This window comes from Tursiops truncatus, chromosome 13 (genome assembly GCF_011762595.2).
Source record: "Tursiops truncatus isolate mTurTru1 chromosome 13, mTurTru1.mat.Y, whole genome shotgun sequence".
Taxonomy (NCBI): Eukaryota; Metazoa; Chordata; class Mammalia; order Artiodactyla; family Delphinidae; genus Tursiops; species Tursiops truncatus.
Genome location: NC_047046.1, coordinates 22,344,566 through 22,367,358, shown reverse-complemented (window position 1 = coordinate 22,367,358; position 22,793 = coordinate 22,344,566). Strand labels below are relative to the sequence as shown.

At 42.6% G+C, this 22,793-nt stretch overlaps 1 protein-coding gene across 4 annotated transcripts in view; it reads right to left on the bottom strand.

Annotated features, from left to right (window-relative positions):
- The window catches only part of NF2 (NF2, moesin-ezrin-radixin like (MERLIN) tumor suppressor), a 79,311-nt gene extending 62,647 nt beyond the window's left edge, over positions 1–16,664 (bottom strand). For 2 of the 4 annotated variants that reach the window (XM_033837149.2, XM_033837148.2), the window contains exon 1: positions 16,079–16,662. In XM_033837149.2, coding sequence (XP_033693040.1) covers positions 16,079–16,192 — 114 coding nt within the window. In that variant the 5' untranslated portion in view covers positions 16,193–16,662. Of the gene's footprint in view, positions 1–16,078 lie in introns of all 4 variants that reach the window. The other 2 variants (XM_019950511.3, XM_073790281.1) reach the window with 2 other exon arrangements.
- Between the last annotated feature and the right edge of the window lie 6,129 nt (positions 16,665–22,793).

Here is a 22,793-nt window from a genome sequence, read left to right as displayed (position 1 = left end):
GACAAAGTGAGAGAGTGGCATGGACATATATACACTACCAAATGTAAAACAGATAGCTAGTGGGAAGTAGCCGCATAGCACAGGGAGTTCAGCTAGGTGGTTTGTGACCACCTAGAGGGGTGGGATAGGGAGGGTGGGAGGGAGGGAGACGCAAGAGGGAAGAGATATGGGAACATATGTATATGTATAACTGATTCCCTGTTATAAAGCAGAAACTAACACGCCATAGTAAAGCAATTATACTCCAATAAAGATGTTAAAAAAAATGTTTCAAACACTGAGAATAAGAATTCTGCAGAGAGCTATGAATAGGAAACAATAGTAAATTCAGTGCTGGCAGCACAAAGCTCAATTTCAAATGCCTAAACATGAAGTAAAATGAACAGACTCTGAAACACCACCCATGACTAAGTGTTACCCAGTGGATTAACTCCTCCTGCCCTGGACTCTGTGAAAATTGTAATTTATATTTAAAAGTACTTCAAAAAAAGGAGAGGAAAAAGGCCAATTCCTTTAGAAATGATGTGCTCTGACCCCACCTAGTGGTGTCGCAGTGATTCCTGAACTAGGACAAGTGCCTCAACTCAGCACAGGTGACTGAAGATTTCCCGAGATCAGCACTAAATTGGTAATAAATTTTTGCTTGACAAAAATGTACTAAAGCGGGCTTCCCTGTTGGCGCAGTGGTTAAGTCCGCCTGCCAATGCAGGAGACATGGGTTCGAGCCCTGGGCCTGGAAGATCCCACATGCCGCGGAGCAACGAAGCCCGTGAGCCACAACTACTGAGCTCTGCGCTCTAGAACCTGAGAGCCACAACTACTGAAGCCTGTGCACCTAGAGCCTGCGCTCCACAACAAGAGAAGCCACTGTAATGAGAAGCCCGCGCGCCACAATGAAGAGTAGCCCCTGCTCGCCACAACTAGAGAAAGCCACGCGCAGCAACGAAGACCCAACGCAGCCAAAAATTTTAAAAATTTTTTTAAAAAGTACTAAAACATGTGGACTTAGAATCTAAATCAGACAAAGCACAGACAGGAGGATGGAACACATCATCCTGTCACAAACCAGAGAAGCCTCGTCATCAGCTGGCTAAAATGATTACCAGCTCTGAGGAAACTCAATTCTGGGTTTTTAAGACCACAAATGCTTTTTTAACTTCTGAAATTAAGAATAAACAAGCACCAAAAATGTTCTTGGAGAAGAATGCAAAACTAGCATGAATAATTGGAGAAGTCATCAAAAACAAAAGAGAAAAATTTCAAAATGACACATGGGGGACAAAGGAATCGAGAATAATGAAGCATGGCAGAAATCAGAAAAGAATCCTGCTATCACAGTGGACATCAAGCTAAATAGAGACCATTTATAGAGCATATTACAAAGAAGATCCTTAAGTATATGGCATAAGGTAAAGCTCACTATATTTAGACTAATTGTGGAGTCTAGAGGGTCTATAATTACAAAGCCATGGATAATCTGAAGAAGATTCAAAGAAAATGAAGGAGATGATTAAAGGAGAAAATTTACAGTGCCTCTAGCATGAGACCTTTCCTCTTTATTCTCACACTCCCAACTCATGATATGAAGCTAATGTTTACCAAGTGCTTACTATGGTCGGGCCCTGGGCTAAGTGCCTGTAAAGGTCTACCTCGAATACTATTATTCTCATTTAGAATAATAGTATTTAGGTTTAGAGAGGTAAGTCTAAGATCCATCAGGGAGACGGGGGCAGTGGTGGGTCTTCCTTCCACCTAAGCCAACTTACCCCATCAGGATGCTGGCTCTTTTCCCTAAGCAATATTTGTTCTGTCCTCTAGCAGATTTTCTCATACCTACATGCTCAAACCCTGAAATGACTTCCTACCTAAGGAGGAAATATGAAACAGAAAGTTGCACAATGAGCTTCTTCTGCCCAGATCACCTAAAATAGGATGCGAAGCTGAGAGCCTTTGAAATCAAGTTCTTCCCCCTGTTTTACAGTGGAAAAACTGAGGCCTGGGAGAAAAAAGAGATTTGCCCAAGGTCACAGAAGAGCTCCACGGAGAAGCCAGGGTTCAAACACCAGTTTGAACTCCCTCCTGGAGTTTACATCCTGGAAGGGAATCATTTGCCTCAATCTTGGGGTGTCTAGGATTTAACATCTTACTGAAATCACCAGAGTTGTTCTGCCTTCTCCTTTTGAAAGTTTCGCCCGTTATGGACCACTGTATGTCCACTTGTATGCTGGAATGATCTGTAATGTTGGTATTTAATCCAATCATAATTGTGCTTGGGTATGTGAAAATGATTGGGATGCCAACAAACAGGAGAAGGAGGCTTTGGTTTTGATATAAGATGGTATTAGGATCTCTCACAACTCAAGTTCGAGAAATTTTTCATATTTGGCTCTTCTTACTGATAGATTGAATTATCAGAGTAAAATTCCTACCTAGAAAAGAAGTAACAAAACCGTTTAGCCTCCTGGCAAATTACATTCAGCATCCACTTTCTCAAAATGACAACTATTAAATCTTTCAAGTGGAAAAATCCTCCACAGCATCAAGCCAATTATGCAATGCAGTAAGTGGTGCAAGAAAGAGATGTTTCCCCCATCTCTGCAGTCTGAAATGATTAGCATCATTAACATGATTCGTATGTTAACTACCACTGGTTCTGAATTTGAGTCCTTCTTAGAAAGCCACCTACATTTGACCTCAATAAAACCAAGAATTCCTCAAGTACCATCTCTCTTTTCTTCAAAATGCATCTTTGCATTAGCATCTTCTCGCATTAGCATCTTGCTCAGTTAATGTACAACATAAAAATAGAGCAGGAGAGCAAGACTAGTGGCTTCTCAGAGTTCTCTCCATCATCATAAATCAAACTACCATTACTTTCGACAGAATATTTGAACATGGTTTACAAAGAGGTATTTTCACTGGAAATTTGAGGTTTGATGAGATACGATGGCTGGACAAATCACAACAGGGCAGTCAGTGCCCATGGTGACCCAAGCCTCCTGCTTTAGGCTGACTATAGTCCCTTCCTTTCTGCCCAGCACTAAGCATTCCATGAGTCCTTAGAACAACCTTGCAGGGTCAGTAATAGTAGTTCCATTTTACTGATGTGCATACTGAGGTTCAGAGAGCTTGAGTATCTTATCCAAGCTTTAAGTAGTTTAGCTGGAATTCAAGCCCAGGTCTGTCTTATTTCAAAGCCTGTGCACTTTCTACTACTACCTTTTTTATTTCTATAAATTTATTTATTTTATTTTTGGCTGCGTTGGGTCTTCGTTTCTGCGCGCGGGCTTTCTCTAGTTGCACTGAGCGGGGGCTACTCTTTGTTGCAGTGCACAGGCTTCTCATCACAGTGGCTTCTCTGGTTGTGAAGCATGGGCTCTAGGCATGCGGGCTTCAGTAGTTGTGGCACACGGGCTCAGTAGCTGTGGCTTGCGGGCTCTAGAGCGCAGGCTCAGTACTTGTGGCTCATGGGCTTAGTTGCTCCGTGGCATGTGGGATCTTCCCGGACCAGGGCTCGAACCTGTGTCCCCTGCATTGGCATGCAGATTCTTAACCACTGCGCCACCAGGGAGGCCCTCTACTACCACTTTTTAACTACTACTAATGCTTTGCTACTTTAGTGTGGTCCCTGGACCAGTAGCATTGGCATCACTCGAGAATTTGTTAGAAATGCAGAATTCTCAGTCAACCACAGAACTACAGAATCAGAATCTGCACTTTACCAAGATCTTCAGGTCATTTATGTGTACATTAAAGCTTGACAGGCTGTATGTTGTAACAGTCTGTCTCTCTGAATATCACTACTATTATCCCTTCCACTGGTTCTCAATGTGGTGGAGGATAGGGTGGAGGGAAGAGGAGGGTGTTTTGCCTTCAGGGACAGTTGACGGTGTCTGAAGACATTTTTCAGTTGTCACAACTGGGGCAAGGTAGGAGGTGCTCCTGTAATCCAATGGGTGGAGGCCAGAGATGCTGCTACACATCCTACAGTTCACAGGACAGTCCCCACCACAAAGAACCCTCCAGCCAAAATGTCAATAGTGCCAAGGTTGAGAAATCCCGACATTGCTGATAATAGTGTCCATCCTCTTTGGGTCTGGGGTCTGTTTAAAGAAGAAAAACTAAGAGTTTTTCATTGCAAAATTATGGCCGAACAATGTCACAAAAAATTCCTTTCCCTGTGGGTCAGTCTCTCACAACATGTATCAAATAGTAACTTTGATCAGGGGTCAGTAAACTGTGGTCCACAAGACAAGTCCAACCCACTGCAGTTTGAGAACTAAGAATGAGTTTTACATTTTTAAATGATTGAAGAAAACTTTTTTTAAGTTTAAAAATTTTTTTATTTTATTCTTTGGCCATGCTGTGTGGCTTGTGGGATTGTAGTTCCCCGACCAGGGATTGAACCCAGGCCCTCGGCAGTGAAAGCGTGCAGTCCTAACCACTGGACTGCCAGGGAAAAAATTTTAATAACATTTCCTCACTTGTGAAAATTACATGAAATTCAAATTTCAATGTCCATAAAGAAAGTTTTATTGGAACAAAGTCATGTCTATTATTTTTTACTTTTATCAAAGTCTGCTTTTTAAAAAACAGCTCTACTGAGATATAATTCACATACCTTAAAATTCACCTATTTAAAGTGTACAGGTAAATGGTTTTTAGCATAGTCACCGAGTTGTGCAGCCATCAGAGTCAAGTTTAGAACATTTTCATCACCTTAAAAAGAAACCTCGTACTCTTTAGCTATAGTGCCCCATCCCCGCACCTAATTTCCCAGCCCTAAGCAACCACAAATCTACTTTCATTATAGATATCCCTATAATAGACTTGTATATGAATGAAATAATATATGATCTTTTGTAACTTGCTTCTTCCACTTATAATGTTTTCAAGGTTCATCCATGTTGTAGCATGTATTGTTACATGCTACATTATAGATTTCCCTATAATAGACTTGTATATGAATGAAATAATATATGATCTTTTGTAACTTGCTTCTTCCACTTATAATGTTTTCAAGGTTCATCCATGTTGTAGCATGTATTGTTACCTCCTTCCTTTTTATTGCTAAATAACATCTCATTGTACACACAGACCACATTTTGTTTATCCATCCATCATCTGATGGACATTTGGGTTGTTCCACCTTTTGGCTTTTACGAATAATGCTGCTATAAACATTCATGTACAAGCTTCTCTATAGACATGTTTTCACTTTTGAGTAGATACCTACAAGTAAAATTGCTGGACCATATGGTAACTCTATGTTCAACTGTTTAAGGAACTGCCAGACTCTTCCAAAGTCGCTGCACCATTTTACATCACCACCAGCGGTATATGAGGATTCCAATTTTTTCATATTCTCACCAACACTTGTTACTATATGTCTTTTTTCTTTTTTAAATTTATTTAATTTATTTACTTTTGGCTGCATTGGGTCTTCGTTGCTGCTCACGGGCTTTCTCTAGTTGCGGTGAGCAGGGGCTACTCTTCGTTGTGGTGTACGGGCTTCTTATTGCGGTGGCTTCTCTTGTTGCAGAGCATGGGCTCTAGGTGAGCGGGCTTCAGTACTTGTAGCACGTGGGCTCAGTAGTTGTGGCTTGCGGGCTCTAGAGCAAAGCCTCCGTAGGTGTGGCACATGGGCTTAGTCGCTCAACGGCATGTGGGATCTTCCCGGATCAGGGTTCGAACCTGTGTCACCTGCACTGGCAGGCAAATTCTTAACCACTGTGCCACCAGGGAAGTCCCTATATGTCTTTTTGATTCTAGTCATACAACTGGTTGGCTCTCATTATGGTAAAATGGTATTTCCAATATATTTAAAATGATGAAAGGGAAGAACCTACAACCAAGATTACTCTACCTGGCAAGGATCTCATTCAGATTTGATGGGGAAATCAAAAGCTTTACAGACAAGCAAAAGCTAAGAGAATTCACTACCACCAAACCAGCTCTACAACAAATGCTAAAGGAACTTCTCTAAGTGGGAAACACAAGAGAAGAAAAGGACCTACAAAAACAAACCCATAACAATTAAGAAAATGGTAATAGGGACATACATATCGATAATTACCTTAAATGTGACTGGATTAAATGCTCCAACCAAAAGACACAGGCTCGCTGAATGGATACAAAAACAAGACCCATATATATACTGTCTACAAGAGACCCACTTCAGACCTAGGGACACATACAGACTGAAAGGGAGGGGATGGAAAAAGATATTCCATGCAAATGGAAATCAAAAGAAAGCTGGAGCAGCAATACTCATATCAGATAAAATAGACTTTAAAATAAAGAATGTTACAAGAGACAAGGAAGGACACTACATAATGATCAAGGGATCAATCCAAGAAGAAGATATAACAATTACAAGTATATATGCACCCAACATAGGAGCACCTCAATACATAAAGCAACTACTAACAGCTATAAAAGAGGAAATCGACAGTAACACAATAATAGTGGGGGACTTTAACACCTCACTTACACCAATGGACAGATCATCCAGACAGATAAGTGATAAGGAAACACAAGCTTTAAACAATACATTAAACAAGATTGACTTAACTGATATTTATAGGACATTCCATCCAAAAACAGCAGATTACACTTCTGTCTCAAGTGGTCATGGAACATTCTCCAAGATGGATCACACCCTGAATCACAAATCAAGCCTTGGTAAATTTAAGGAAACTGAAATCATATCAAGTATTTTTTCCGACCACAACGCTATGAGACTAGATATCAATTACAGGAAAAAATCTGTAAAAACTACAAACACATGGAGGCTAAACAATACACTACTAAATAACCAAGAGATCACTGAAGAAATCAAAGAGGAAATCAAAAAATACTTAGAAACAAATGACAATAAAAACACAACGACCTGGACTCCCTGGTGGCACAGTGGTTAAAAATCCACCTGCCAATGCAGGGGACACGGGTTCAAGCCTTGGTCCGGGAAGATCCCACATGCCGTGGAGCAACTAAGCCTGTGTGCCACAACTACTGAGTCCGGGCTAGAGCCTGCGAGCCACAACTACTGAAGCCCGTGTGCCTAAAGCCCATTCTCCGCAACAAGAGACGTCATTTCAGTGAGAAGCCCGTGCACCAAAATGAAGAGTAGCCCCCACTCACCACAACTAGAGAAAGCCCGTGCACTGCAACAAAGACCCAACACAGACAAAATAAGTAACTAAATAAACAAATTTAAAAACAAACAAACAAACACAAAGACCCAAAACCTATGGGATGCAACAAAAGCAGTTCTAAGAGGGAAGTTTAGAGCAATACAAGAAACAAAAACCTTACACCTAAAGCAATTAGAGAAAGAAGAACAAAAAAACCCCAAAGTTAGCAGAAGGAAAGAAATCATAAAGATCAGATCAGAAATAAATGAAAAAGAAATGAAGGAAACAATAGCAAAGATCAATAAAACTAAAAGCTGGTTCTTTGAGAAGATAAACAAAATTGATAGACCATTAGCCAGATTCATCAAGAAAAAAAGCGAGAAGACTCAAATCAATAGAATTAGAAATGAAAAAGGAGAAGTAACAACTGACACTGCAGAAATACAAAGGATCATGAGAGATTCCTACAGCAACTATATGCCAATAAAATGGACAACCTGGAAGAAATGGACAAATTCTTAGAAAAGCACAACCTTCCGAGACTTAATGAGGAAGAAATAGAAAATATAAACACCCAATCACAAGCACTGAAATTGAGACTGTGATTAAAAATCTTCCAACAAACAAAAGCCCAGGAACAGATGGCTTCATAGACTAATTCTATCAAACATTTAGAGAAGAGCTAAAACCTATCCTTCTCAAACTCTTCCAAAATATAGCAGAGGCAGGAACACTCCCAAACTCATTCTACGAGGCCACCATCACCATGATACCAAAATCAGACAAAGATGCCGCAAAAAAAGAAAACTACAGGCCAATATCACTGATGAACATAGATGTAAAAATCCTCAACAAAATACTAGCAAACAGAATCCAACAGCACATTAAAAGGATCATACAACATGATCAAGTGGGGTTTATTCCTGGAATGCAAGGACTCTTCAACATAAGCAAATCAATCAATGTGAAAAACCATATTAACAAATTGAAGGAGAAAAACCATATGATCATCTCAAAGATGCAGAAAAAGCTTTCAACAAAATTCAACACCCACTTATGAAAAAAACACTCCAGAAAGTAGGCATAGAGGGAACTTACCTCAACATAATGAAGGCCATATATGACAAACCCACAGCCAATATCGTTCCCAATGGTGAAAAACTGAAACCATTTCCTCTAAGATCAGGAACAAGACAAGGCTGCCGACTCTCACCACTATTATTCAACATAGTTTTGGAAGTTTTAGCCACAGCAATCAGAGAAGAAAATGAAATAAAAGGAATCCAAATCAGAAAAGAAGAAGTAAAACAGTAACTGTTTGCAGATGACATGATACTATACACAGAGAATCCTAAAGATACTACCAGAAAACTACTAGAGCTAATCAATGAATTTGTTAGAGTGGCAGAATACAAAATTAATGCACAGAAATCTTTTGCATTCCTATACACTAATGATGAAAAATCTGAAGGAGAAATTAAGTAAACACTCCCATTTACCACTGCAACAAAAAGAATAAAATACCTAGGAATGAACCTACCTAAGGCGACAAAAGACCTGTATGCAGAAAACTATAAGACACTGATGAAAGAAATTAAAGATGATACAAACAGATGGAGAGATATACCATGCTCTTGGATTGGAAGAATGAACATTGTGAAAATGACTCTACTACCCAAAGCAATCTACAGATTCAATGCAAGCCCTATCAAACTACCACTGGCATTTTCCACAGAACTAGAACAAAAAATTTCACAATGTGTATGGAAACACAAACGACCCCAAATAGCCAAAGCAATCTTGAGAAAGAAAAACGGAGCTGGAGGATTCAGACTCTCTGACTTCAGACTATACTACAAAGCTACAGTAATCAAGACAATATGGTCCTAGCATAAAAACAGAAATATAGATCAATGGAACAGGATAGAAAGCCCAGAGATAAACCCACGCACATATGGTCACCTTATCTTTGATAAAGGAGGCAAGAATATACAATGGAGAAAAGACAGCCTCTTCAATAAGTGGTGCTGGGAAAACTGGACAGCTACATGTAAAAGAATGAAATTAGAACACTCCCTAACACCATACACAAAAATAAACTCAAAATGGATTAATGACCTAAATGTAAGGCCAGACAGTATAAAACTCTTAGAGGAAAACATAGGAAGAACACTGATGACATAAGTCATGGCAAGATCCTTTTTGACCCACCCCCTAGAGAAATGGAAATAAAACCAAAAATAAACAAATGGGACCTAATGAAACTTAAAAGCTTTTGCACAGCAAGGAAAACATAAATAGGACGAAAAGACAACCCTCAGAATGGTAGAAAATATTTGCAAATGAAGCAACTGACAAAGGATTAAACTCCAAGCAGCTCATGCAGCTCAATATGAAAAAAGCAAACAACCCAATCCAAAAATGGGCAGAGGACCTAAATTGACATTTCTCCGAAAAAGATATACAGATTGCCAACAAACACATGAAAGCGTGCTCAACAACACTAATCATTAGAGAAATGCAAATCAAAACTACAATAAGGTATCACCTCACACCAGTTAGAATGGCCATAATCAAAAAATCTTCAATAAATGCTAGAGAGGGTGTGGAGAAAAGGGAACCCTCTTGCACTGTTGGTGGGAATGTAAATTGATACAGCCACTATGGAGAACAGTATGGAGGTTCCTTACAAAACTACAAATAGAACTACCATACGACCCAGCAATCCCACTATTGGGCATATAACCTGAGAAAACCATAATTCAAAAAGAGTTATGTACCACAGTGTTCACTGCAGCTCTATTTACAATAGCCAGGACATGGAAGCCACCTAAGTATCCATCGACAGATGAATGGATAAAGAAGATGTGGCACATATATACAATGGAATATTACTCAGCCATAAAAAGAAGTGAAACTGAGTTATTTGTGGCGCGGTGGATGAACCTAGAGACTGTCAAACAGAGTGAAGTAAGTCAGAAAGAGAAAAACAAATACCATATGCTAACACATATATATGGAATCTAAAAAGAAAAGGTTGTGAAGAACCTAGTGGCAGGACAGGAATAAAGATTCAGATGTAGGGCTTCCCTGGTGGCACAGTGGTTGAGAGTCCGCCTGCCAAAGCAGCGGACACGGGTTTGTGCCCCGGTCTGGGAAGATCCCACATGCCGCGGAGCGGCTGGGCCCGTGAGCCATGCCACTGAGCCTGTGCGTCCGGAGCCTGTGCTCCACAACGGGAGAGGCCACAACAGTGAGAGGCCCGCGTACCGCAAAAAAAAAAAAAAAAGATGCAGATGTAGAGAATGGCCTTGAGGACATGGGGAGGGGGAAGGGTAAGCTGGGACGAAGTGAGAGAGTGGCATGGACATATATACACTACCAAATGTAAAATAGATAGCTAGTGAGAAGAGTGCTTTGTGTCCACCTAAAGGGATGGGATAGGGAGGGTGGGAGGGAGATGCAAGAGGGAGGAGATATGGGGATGTATGTATATGTATAGCTGATTCACTTTGTTATACAGCAGAAACTAACACACCATTGTAAAGCAATTATACTCCAATAAAGATGTTAAATAAATAATTTAAATATCTGTATACAAAATAATATTATGTGTAAACAGACATAGGTTTACTTCTTCCTTTCCAATATAGATGCCTTTTATTTCATGTCTTGCCTAATTGTCCTGGCTAGAACCAGCAGTACAATGTTGAATAGAAGTGGTGAGAGGGGACATCCTTGTCTTATTCCTGATCTTAAAGAGTAAACATCCAGTCTTTCACCATTAAGTGTGATATTGGGCTGTTCCCTTCTATTCCTATTTTGTTGGGTGCTTTTATCATGAAATGCTGTTGCACTTTGTCAAGTGCTTTTTCTGCATCGATTGAGATAATCCTGTAATTTCTGCTTTTTGTTCTACTGATATTATATATTACATTAATTGATTTTTGGATGTTAAACCAACCTTGCATTTCTGGGATAAATCTCACTTGGTTATGGAGTATAGTTTTTTTAATATGTTGCTGGATTCCTAATATTTTTGTTAAGGATTGTGGCTTCCATACTCATAAGAGATATTGATCTCTAGTTTTCTTGTGTTATCTTTGTCTTATTTCAGTATCAGGATAATGATGGTCTCATAAAATGAGCTGGGACGTGGTCCCTCCTCTTCTAGTTTTTTGGAAACGTTTGTGAAGAATTGGTATTTATTGATCTTGAAATGTTTGGTAGAATTCAGTGGTGAAGCCACCTGGGCCACTAGTGGGTAGCACATGGGTTTTTTACTGTGAGTAGTATTTTTATTGCTAATTTACTCTTTCTTCTTGAGTCACTTTTGGTAGCTGGTTTCATTTTAGGAATTTGTCCACTTCATTTAAGTTATTTAATTATTTGGGATACAACTGCCATTTTATTTTTTGTTTTCTATGTTTTTCTTGTCTTTTTAAATTCTCTATTCCTCCTTTACAATTTGATTTGCATTAAGTGAATAGTTTCTAATGAAGCATTTAAATTTCTTTAATAGTTTTTCCACTATTTATTTATTTATTTTTCCACTGTATTTTTAAAGATTTTTTTTTTTAAAGTGGTTATTCTAGGGTTTAACCACATAATCCTGACTTATCAGAATCAGCTTCAGAGGGACTTCCCTGGCAGTCCAGTGGTTAAGACTTCGCCTTCCAATGCAGGTTCAACCCCTGGTTGGGGAGCTAAGATCCCACACGCCTTGGGGCCAAAAAACAGAAGCAAAATTGTAACAAACTCAATAAAAACTTTAAAAATGGTTCACACCAAAAATATATATATATTGGACTTCCCTGGTGGCGCAGTGGTTAAGAATCCGCCTGCCAATGCAGGGGACATGGGTTCAAGCCCTGGTCCCGGTAGATCCCACATGCCGTGGAGCAACTAAGCCCATGCACCACAACTACTGAGCCTGCGCTCTAGAGCCCGCAAGCCACAACTACTGAGCCCACGTGCCGCAACTACTGAAGCCTGCATGCCTAGATCCCGTGCTCCACAACAAGAGAAGCCACTGCAATGAGAAGCCCGCGCACCTTAACAAAGAGCAGCCCCCGCTCGCTGCAAGTAGAGAAAGCCCGCGCGCAGCAATGAAAATCAAATGCAGCCAAAAAGTAAATAATTAAACAAATTTTAAAAAGATATATATATATTAAAAAAAAGAATCAGCTTCAGATTTATACTAGCTTAACTGCAGCGATTATATAGAAATGTTATTCTACATAGTTCTGTTCCCTTCCCCCTTTTTTATAGTATTATAATTATTGTATACTATATCTATTAAAGTTACAAACCCAGCAATATATTGTTGTAGTTATTACTTTACCATCTGTAATCATTTCCTTAGCCTATTACAGCTTGGTTTTCACCCACCTCCTTTGTACTGTTATTGGCACACCTATTAAACATATATTACGTTTCCATGTTATAGGCCCAACAATATAGTATATACAAATATTATTGTATATTATATACAAATTATTTTATATAATTGCATTTTAAATCAGTTAAAAGGAGGAAAATATACATTTATACTGTCTTTTATAATTATGTTATTACATTTACTGGTGCTCTTTGATTTTTTTCACGCGGATTTGAATTACTATCTGGGGTCACTTGCTTTAGGCCTGAAAAGCTTCCTTTAATATTTCTTGTAAGGTGGGTCTTTAAACAACAAAGTCTCTGTTTTTGTTTATCTGGGAAATTCTTTATTTAACTTTGTTTTTGAAATGTCCTTTTCATTTATATCCAGCTATGTTGGAGATAGGTTTCCTAGTTGACAAGTTTTTTCTTTGAGCACTTTGAATGTTATCCCACTGCCTCTGGCCTCCACAGCTTCTGCTGAGAACTTAGCTGTTAATCTTATTGGGGTTCCCTTATAAGTGTCAAGTCATTTTTCTCTTGTTGCTTTCCAGATTTTCTCCCTGTCTGACTTTCAGCATTTTTACTATGATGTGTCTGTGAACCTCTTTGTGTTTATCCTCCCTGGAGTTCATTGAGCTTCCTGAATATACAGGTTATTGTTTTTCAATTAATTTAGGAAGTTTCAGCCAATTTTTTTGGAATATTTTTTCTCTCTCCTCTCCTCTGGTAGTCCCATTACACATGTTGGTGCACTGAATGATCCTCACATTTCTCTGAGGTTCTGTACATTTTTCTTCATTCTTTTTCTCTCTACTCTTCACCTTACATAATCTCTATCAATCTATCATCAAGTATACTAATTATTTCTTCTGCCTGTTGGAATCTCCCTTGAGCCCCTCTAGTGAATTTTTTATTTCAGTCATTGTATTTTCTAATTCCAGAATTTTTTAAATTAATTTATTTAATTTATTTTATTATTTTGGCTGCGTTGGGTCTTTGTTGCTGTGCACGGGCTTTCTCTAGTTGTGGTGAGCGGGGGCTACTCTTTGTTGTGGTGTGCAGGCTTCTCATTGCAGTGGCTCCTCTTGTTGCAGAGCATGGGCTCTAAGCACCCGGGCTTCAGGAGTTGTGGCACACGGGCTTAGTTGCTCCACGGCATGTGGGATCTTCCCAGACCAGGGCTTGAACCCATATCCCCTGCATTGGCAGGCGGATTCTTAACCACTGTGCCACCCGGGAAGCCCCAATTCCAGGATTTTAATTTGGTTCTTTTTATAATTCATATCGCTTTACTGATACTATCTAGTTGATGCAAAAATGTCATTATACCTTCCTTCTTAATCATGCTTTCTTTTAGTTCTGTGAACATACTTACAGCAACTCTAGGGAGTGGTCCCCCCCCCCCAACTGGGCTGGTTACTGTTATTTGCTTGTTTATTTGTTTAGTGACTGGCTGGACTGTTTTACTGAAATCTATTTCCCCTGTCACAGTGTTGAGGTCTATGATGTTGCTCCTCAGGAAGACATATCTTTGGATTTGCCCAAAGTCACCCAAGATGACAGTGGTCTTAGTAGGACTCTCCCTCTCTTTCCCTGGTCACACCCAACTGTTAAACTACACTAATTGTGGTATATTATTCTATTATTTTCAACAATGCTCTGGGGCATAACTTGTTCTATAAAGTAATCCAATCAAAAGGTGGCTCTTTTGAGATTAGTGTTTGATATTTGTCCTGACCCCAGGAGGGCTCTTCCCAGCTGTCTTATTCTCTCCTGCAAACTAGCTGGCTTACAAGTCTAGGCTGTATCTTTATTAAATCCACAAATCTCCTCCCAATTGCCTTTCACTAAAACCTCCACAGTTCTTGAAAGCACCCTTAGGCATAAATTTCTCCACACTCTACTGCAAATGAAGTCACTACTTTCTGGGAAGAGATTAGGAGCCTGCTTCTCCCTCCAGGCAAAATCTCTGAGCTCTTGATAGAAGTGGGGAGGGGGAGACACACTAGCCTGAGGTCTTCTCAGTTTGCCTCTCCTGGCTGGTACCACCATCTCACAAACTGAGGGTGGGGATAGAGCAAATGGGACCCCAGTACTCTCAGTGGGCCATGCCCAGAGTACAGCTTCCATTCCATAAGTAGGAGCTGGGTGAAGGAAGGAAGCCCCATCTTTCAGCTTCACTCAACCAGGATTTTGCCTCAGCAGCAAGTAGCCTTGGGCAGGAGAAGCCCTAAAGTCATGCTCCTCCTGGGAAGAAAGCTGTCTGACTGGGAGCTAGGGGAAGAGGGAGCCCAGTGTACTGGGTTGCAGCCGTTGTTGAGAGCTGGGAGCAGGGACGGTAGTAGTGGTCTTGCTTCAAATACCACAAACTCTTGGGACTTCCCTGGCAGTCCAGTGGTTAAGACTCCATGCTTCCACTGTAGGGGGCCATGGGTTTGATCCCCGGTCAGGGAACTAAGATCCCTTATGCCTTTCGGCCAAAACAAAAACAAATACCACAAACTCTTGCCTTTCTTACCGAATTATCATAGATTTTCTTGAGTAGCTGTTTCTTCACCTGATGTTTGCCCTTAGGACAATTTCCAGAGGGTTTAAAATTTTTTTTTTTTTAATGTTTTACCAGTTTACAGGGAACCAGGTCAGTGGAGTTCCTCACCCTGTCATGCTGGAAGTTGATCCTGTCTAAGGCTGCTTTTGTGCTACCATGGTAGAGCTCAGTTGAGTAGTTGCAACTGAGACCCTAAAGCCGGCAAAGCTGAAAATATTTACTATGTGGGCCTTTACAGAAAAAGTTTGCCAACCCCTGACTTAGGTTACTGCTGCCAATGCTGCTGGTCCACAGGCCACACTTTGAGTAGCAAGGACTTAAACTACTTGAGAGGCAGTACTGTATTGGCTAAGATCTTGAATCAAAACCCCCCCTTCGCCATTTACTAGATATATGGTTTGGGGTACCTACCTCATTGAGTTGTTTTGAGAATTAAGTGTATGAATATCTGGCATTTAGGAAGTATTCAATAAATGATAACTGTTACCATCATGATAGAAACTGTATGGAAAGTTTAAGACACCGTCTCTTTCCTCAAAGTTTTGTTTTGTTTTTTCCCAGAAAATTTAAGCTGTGAAAAAGGGAAACAAGTACTATAGACTTTCCAATAAAACGAGATGCAACTTATAATATCTGGGGTACATAATATTATCTAATAAAGTTTAAACTCTATAGAGCTGGAGCTTAAGCGTGACACTGAAAACTAGAATTCGCTACCACGAATGCTTTCAGACTCTTGCAGTAACAATGAATGAAAACCTTCAGGAAGTGCTTCCAAACCCGAAAGCCCCATTGAAAAAAAGCAGCGATTATCTTTAACATGAGGATTTGGGCCTAGATGGCCCCTTCCAGTTCTGGTTGACTCTATCTCTGCCCAGAGCTGATATAAACAGAATCCTGAAGCTTCCACTTCCACTGTCACCGCGGCAAGGGCGTCCGCGTCGGTGCCGGACCAGCACCCGGCCGGATCCCGCCGCGCTCCCCTTCGCCGCAGCCCGTTGCAGCCAGTTACCTCGCAATTGAACTCCATCTCCGCGTCCATGGTGACGATCCGCACTGTGAACGTCTTGGGCTGCTTCCTCTTGAGCGAGCTGAAGCTCATTCGGGAAGCGATGGCCCCGGCCATGGCGCGGGGCTCAGGTTCGGGACCCTCGCGCCCCGAGGCCTGCGCTCTGGACCTTTTAGCCTCCCTGGAGGAGCCTCACAGGCCTCAGGGCCACCATGGTGGCCGGCCGGCCGGCCCGGGAGCTGGCTGAGCGGCGCGGGCCCCCAGCGGCCAGCATGGACCGCGAGGACCCTGCCCCGGGAACCGAAATGGGAGTTGGGGGGCGAACCCTGACGGCCACGGGAAGGGATCGCGATCGGGGACCGACGGGGCGGGCACGGCCCGGCTCTCCGGGACTCGGGCCGGGGACGCTGGTGACGCCCGGGGACGGGGCCCCTAGACGCCGGAGGCCCAGACCCCGCGCGCTTCTCAGCCGCCGAGGGAGGTGTCGGGGCCGCGCTGCAGCCGGGCACGCACGTGCGCGCGTGGCTGTCACCGTCTTCACTCCGCGTGCCCGCGGGAAGCGTCCCCTCCCCGCAGCCCCCGGCCTGCTCCCCGCCCCGCCCTCGGACCCCCTAGATCACTACACGCGGTGCAACCTAACTCGGCGGCTGCCGCCCCGACGCCGCGGTTGGCTGAGAACCCCGAGGGAGGAGGAACTTTCCCGCTCTGTCCCACCTTCTTCAACAACACTTCACCAATTGGAAGTTCGGATCTAATTGGAGGCGCCGGCCGGGGCTCGGCGTTGAGTGGCTGAGGCGGCAGTCTCTCCGAATGCTTTTGTTCGCAGGGATAAGCCTACTCTAGCAAGACTGGTTGAGGTGGCGGAGCCCGGCTCGCCTTTCCCGGGAAAACACGTAGAGGGTCGTGCCGGGGCGAGAGAGACGGGTCACCCCTGGTACCGCGAGGGATTGCCCTTCGGACCAAGTCTGCGCCGCGTGTGGACCCCCAGGGGATCGTGTTTCGGACACCAGGCGGATAGTCCTGTTTAGCGCTTAATTAATTACATGTGCTGACCTCTGTTTCTCAAACTTTCAAATCACTTGTGGAGGCCGTTTAGGTAGCCGGCACTTTCCCCCCAAGTCCTTCTTCTCTTTAGAAGAAATTCTTATTATTACCGAGGGAGAGGGTAATAATTGTTCCTACGTCATGGACTTGTTGAGGACTATAAAGCTTTAGAACGGTGGCTGGTCATATTAGGTTGAATCCTATGAAATTGCTCTTTTTGTAGATTTTTTTTTTAAATGAAAGTATTTTGGGGGAATTCCCTGGCGGTCCAGTGGTTAGGACTCCGCACTTTTACAGCGGAGGGCCCGGGTTCAATACCTGGTCGGGGAATTAAGATCCCGCAAGCCACTGCCCGGACCAAAAAAAAAGCATTTTTCATTTTATACTGTGTGATTTCCAATTTATTTCGGATCATATACGTGTACTGTTTATTTTTTTAATGTCATCAAGGGTTATATGGATGTGTGTGTGTGTGTGAGAGAGGTGGGGAAGTATAACTTTGTGTATTAAAAAAAAAATCCTATTTTTGAATAACTCTTAATGGTTGAATACCTGAATGGTTGATCAAGAAACATTCCACGAATAACTATCATTAGCATCACCCCAACCCTACAGGTGAAGAAATAGAAGCTCAGCATGACAGAGCTGGCTATCACCCAACTAGTGAGGGGCAAAGCTGGAACTCAAACCCAGGCCTATCTCACCCAGAGGCTGTTGGTATTACCTCTACTCTGCTCTGCTTCCCTGGTGGTGGCTTCTAAATTGCTCCTCCCTGTTCTGGCCCCAAGACCATGAAATACAGTTTTGGAACACTCAGCAGACACTGTTGATGTAACTATACTAATAGCATAAATTAGCTCTTCTCCATGGGCCCCGGTGGTGCCTGTGAAGCACCAGCCAGGCCCCAGGAATCATTTGCTGGCACACTCAGCAAGGCTGCCAGGCTGCCGTGGGGGAACTTTATGTCTTGCCTACTGCTAGCAAATTCTCCCCACCAAATTGGTTGTTTAGGGCACTCTGATTAGCGTGGGAGTGTCTATTTTCATTGCTTCAGTTCTTCCCTGCAGGTGGGAAAACCAGGCTGGATTCTCCTATGGGCTCCCCACAGGGACAACAAATCAGGGCTTTAACCCAGGGCCAAGACTGCTGACAGAAAATAAGTGACTCTGAGAACCCACTGAGGAGTAGCAAGAGGAGGTGGATCAGCAGGGGCTAAAAATGACACTGATGGCCAGTAATAGCTCATTTTTATGGAGGGCTTGCTAGGTGCTAGGCACTGGGCTAATTGGCCAAACATGCTGTTAACATTCCTGGGGGACATCCAGGTAGATGTATGGGTCTGGACCTCAGAAAGGAGGCCAGGGCCAAGAATCAAAATAGACATGATGGAATATTATGCTGGCATTAAAAATGCTGTTCACACAGAATAAATAGAAATGGTAATAGTACATACCAGATAAGGTTTTGAGAAAGAAAAATTCAGATAGGGCTTACTAAGAAAGACCTGGCACACAGACACCAGTTACTGAATATTTGTTACATGAATAAGTGAAGGACATGAGGAAATACTTACAGTCTCAACTATGGGAACAATGTTAATAGCTGCCATATATTAAGTGCTTACCATATACTCTGCAAAGTGCCTGGCATGCTTCTTCTGATCTTTATCAAAACCCTATTTGGTAGGTATATATTCCTTGTTTATACATGGGGAAACTGGATAAGGCTGAAATGAAGTAATTTACCCAAAATCATAATTGGTAGAGTTGCAATTTGCATATAGGACTGTTTTAATCCAGATCTCACCTGATATATTTTGTTTCTTCATTCTTCCAGAAGATCAGAGTTTCTCCAAGTGACATCCTTTCCCTCCAGGGGGGCATTTGGCAATGTCTGGAGTTGTTTTTTGTTTTTTTTTTTTGGTTGTCACAACCAGGGTGTGCCCCTCTCCCCTCTATGGGAAGATGAGGATGTGTGACCTGGTACCTAAGACTTCTGAGGCCATAGCCTTTTTTATTTATTTATTTATTTTTTAAGGCCACACCAGCAGCTTGCTGGATCTTAGTTCCCGACCAGGGATTGAACCCAGGCCTCGGCAGTGAAGGAGCCCTAACCACTGGACTGCAAGGGAATTCCCCTGAGGCCATAGCTAGGATGCTCCAAGGCACTATCCTGAAGCACTGAGCCTGGATGAAAGTAGTTGCAGATAACAGCTCCTACCTGAATAGCCTGGGACTTCCCTGGTGGTCCAGTGGTTAAGAATCCACCTTCCGAAGCAGGGAACATGGGTTCAATCCCTGGTCGGGGAACTAAGATCCCACATGCCACAGAACAACTAAGCCCAGGTGCTGCAACTAGAGAGCCCATGAGCTCTGGAGCCCGCGTGCCACAACTAAGACTCGACGCAGCCATAAATAAATAAATAAATAAATACTTCTTTTAAAAAAAAAAGAACCTACAAGGCCTTAGGAAATCACTGGTGCTCACCCTCTTCCCTTCAGGCCCAGGACTGAAGATTATTGAATTTGCCCAGACTGTCACCTGCAGTGTTGGAAGCAGGCAGATCTGAGTAGGAATTTCTACTTTTCTGTGACCTTGGGCATAACTTAGCTTCTCTGAGCCTCAGTTACCTCATCTGTAAAAATGGGCATAATAATACATGATATGACATGTTTAAGAGTCACTCTTAAATAGGAATTAATATTTATTGAGCACTCTAAGGTGCTGTGTAACCTAAAAAAGTTTTTTTTTTTTTTAAACCATTTCTGGACCTCCGTTTCATCATCACTTAAAATGGGGAGAATAGGAAATGGGATTGCAAATACCAAAGCCTAAGAGCACATATAGATAGAACTTTAACTGGTGCTCATTTTCATATGCATGCATTTGCATTTAATTCTCATGATTAAGTAGATTATTATACTCATTTGACAGTTAAGAAAACAGAGACACCCAAAGCTAAGTTACTGGCCAAAGACCACACAGCCTAATAGAGATACAGCCTGGATCCCAAACCCAGGTCTCTAACCCGGGCCCATGGCCTTCCAAGGACAGCATGCTGCAGGTTGCAAGGGGCCTTGTCTACAGCAGGCACTGAAAAATGACTGTTTTCTGGCCTAAAATTCATGCTCATGCCTAATTCGAAATTTTCTGCTATTTCTTTTTCTTTCTTTTCTTTTTTTGAAGATGTTGGGGGTAGGAGTTTATTAATTAATTTATTTATTTTGGCTGTGTTGGGTCTTCATTTCTGTACAAGGGCTTTCTCTAGTTGTGGCAAGCGGGGCCCACTTCATGGCGGTGTGCGGGCCTCTCACTATCGTGGCCTCTCTTGTTGCGAAACACAGGCTCCAGACGCGCAGGCTCAGTAGTTGTGGCTCACGGGCCTAGTTGCTCCGCGGCATGTGGGATCCTCCCAGACCAGGGCTCGAACCCGTGTCCCCTGCATCAGCAGGCAGATTCTCAACCACTGTACCACCAGGGAAGCCCAATTTTCTGCTATTTCTGTGCTCCTTACTGTGGCAGATAATTTTGAGTCTCAAGCTGACATTCTGTATTAGTTTCCAAGGCTGCTGTAGCAAAATCACACAAACTGGGTGGCCCAGAACAACAGAAATGTATTGTCTCACAGCTCTGGAGGCTAGAAGTCTGAGATCAAGGTGTTAGCAGGGCCCTGCTCCTTCTGTAACCTGTAGGGGAGGATCTTTTCCTTGACTCTTGTAGCTTCTGGAATCTCCAGATGTTCTCTGGCTTGTGGCTGCATCGCTCCAGTTTTCCCATGGTGTTCTCCCTGTGTCTCTTCACATCCTCTTCCCTCTGTGCATGGCTGTCTATGTGTCTGTTTCCCCTTTTTATAAGGACACCAGTCAGGCTGGGCTAGAGCCCACCCTAATGACTTCATTATAACTTGATGACCTCTGTAAAGACCCTATTTCCAAATAATGTCACATTCTGAGGTGCTGGGCTTAGGACTTCAATATCATTTTTAGGGGACATATATGAGAAAAACACTCCTGTGTTTCTCCTTTACTCTCATACCCACAATACTTCTGACACCAAATGCATGGGTTTTCCACACTAAGCAATTCTCTGGGACACCAGCTGCATGTCGTATAATTTAATCCAATTCTGACACTAACTAGAGTTAGTACAGACCCCACAGGTTAAGGGCTCAGTCCCACGAGACTGCCCCCCACCCTCGCCCCTGGCTTCAGACGCCAATCAGAATTCCAGGTTGTAATCTAAACTTCTGGAGGACTGGTTATAAATCAGGGATCCTGTGACCTCCTCCTTAGGTTTGATAATTTGCTAGAATGGCTTGTAGCACTCAAGGAAACACTTAGGTTAACCGGTTTTTTATTTAATAAAGGGTACAGATGAACAGCCAGATGAAGAGACACGTAGGATGAGGTTTGCAGTGGTCCAGGGAGCAGGAACTTCTGTTCCCATGGAATTGGGGTGCACCACCTTCCAAGCACATGCATGTGTTCACCAACCTGGAAACTCTCTGAACCCCATACTTTTGGGATTTTTATGGAAGCTTCCTCATGTAGGCATGATCCATCATCAACTCAACCTCTAGCCTTTCTTCCCTTCCAGGAGGATGGGGGCTGGTGCTAAAAGCTCCAGGCTTCTAATGATGGTTTAATCTTTCTAGTAACCAGCCCCCGGTCCAGGAGCCCATCAAACATTGCCTCATTAGAGCAAAAGATGCTCCCATCACCCCGGAAATTCCAAGGGATTTAGGAGCTCTGTGTTAGGAACCAGGATCAAAGACCAAATAATTTGAATACACAGGGCTTCTGGTGCTTTTATCACTTAGGAAATTACAAGAGTTTTAGGAGCTCAGGTGCCAGGAACTGGGGTCAGAGACCACATAAAGATTTTCTATTATTTCACAGGACACAATTCAACCTACAACATTCCCCTTCGAGCAGTGGGCTCCAGGAGCCATATTTCTACCAGGATATCTGGGTAGGTCCAGGGAAGTCCCATTTTTTTCAGGAAGGATGCCTTCTGTAAACTTCACAGGATTCAAAACGTTGCATACCAAGACCCATGTTTCCCCATAGGAATGAATGTGAAGGAGGCGATGAAACGCGCTCGCACAGCTCGTAAATCTATAACCATCTTACCATATCTTTGCTTTTGATGCTGCTTCGTGTCTTTGCTGCGTTATCTCTATCCGCTGGCACTCTCCCAAATTTTCTGCACCGCCTGTCACGGAGGTGGTTCAATCTTATTCACGGTGTTCTATCACGTCCAATAGCCGCTCCGAAGTACTGATTTGGGGGCGTGGTTTTCAGCATTGACCTCTCTACTTCGTGAACGATGTTGTTGAATGACGTTGTTATAGCTTTTTAAAGTTGTTTATAATGACAGTGAGTGGCAAAATAACAGCTCAGTAGTCACAAAGAGGCAGTTGCTGGAGTCCAAAGCATGCTAACAACTGTGTGATTTGCTCCATAGTGACACAGAATGTGGTCGTTTTCCGGCTGTAGTGGCGCCGCCTTGTGGCATCAGCGTAAACACAATTTATAATTTGTTCCAACCCAACAGCTGTGAAATCGTTCAGTATTTAACCGGTTAAAATGTTCTCTTTCTCTGGCATTTGTATGATTTCCAGTTTACACATGGGGTGGCACTTTGATCATGTTTTTATGTGGCACTGTGTCAA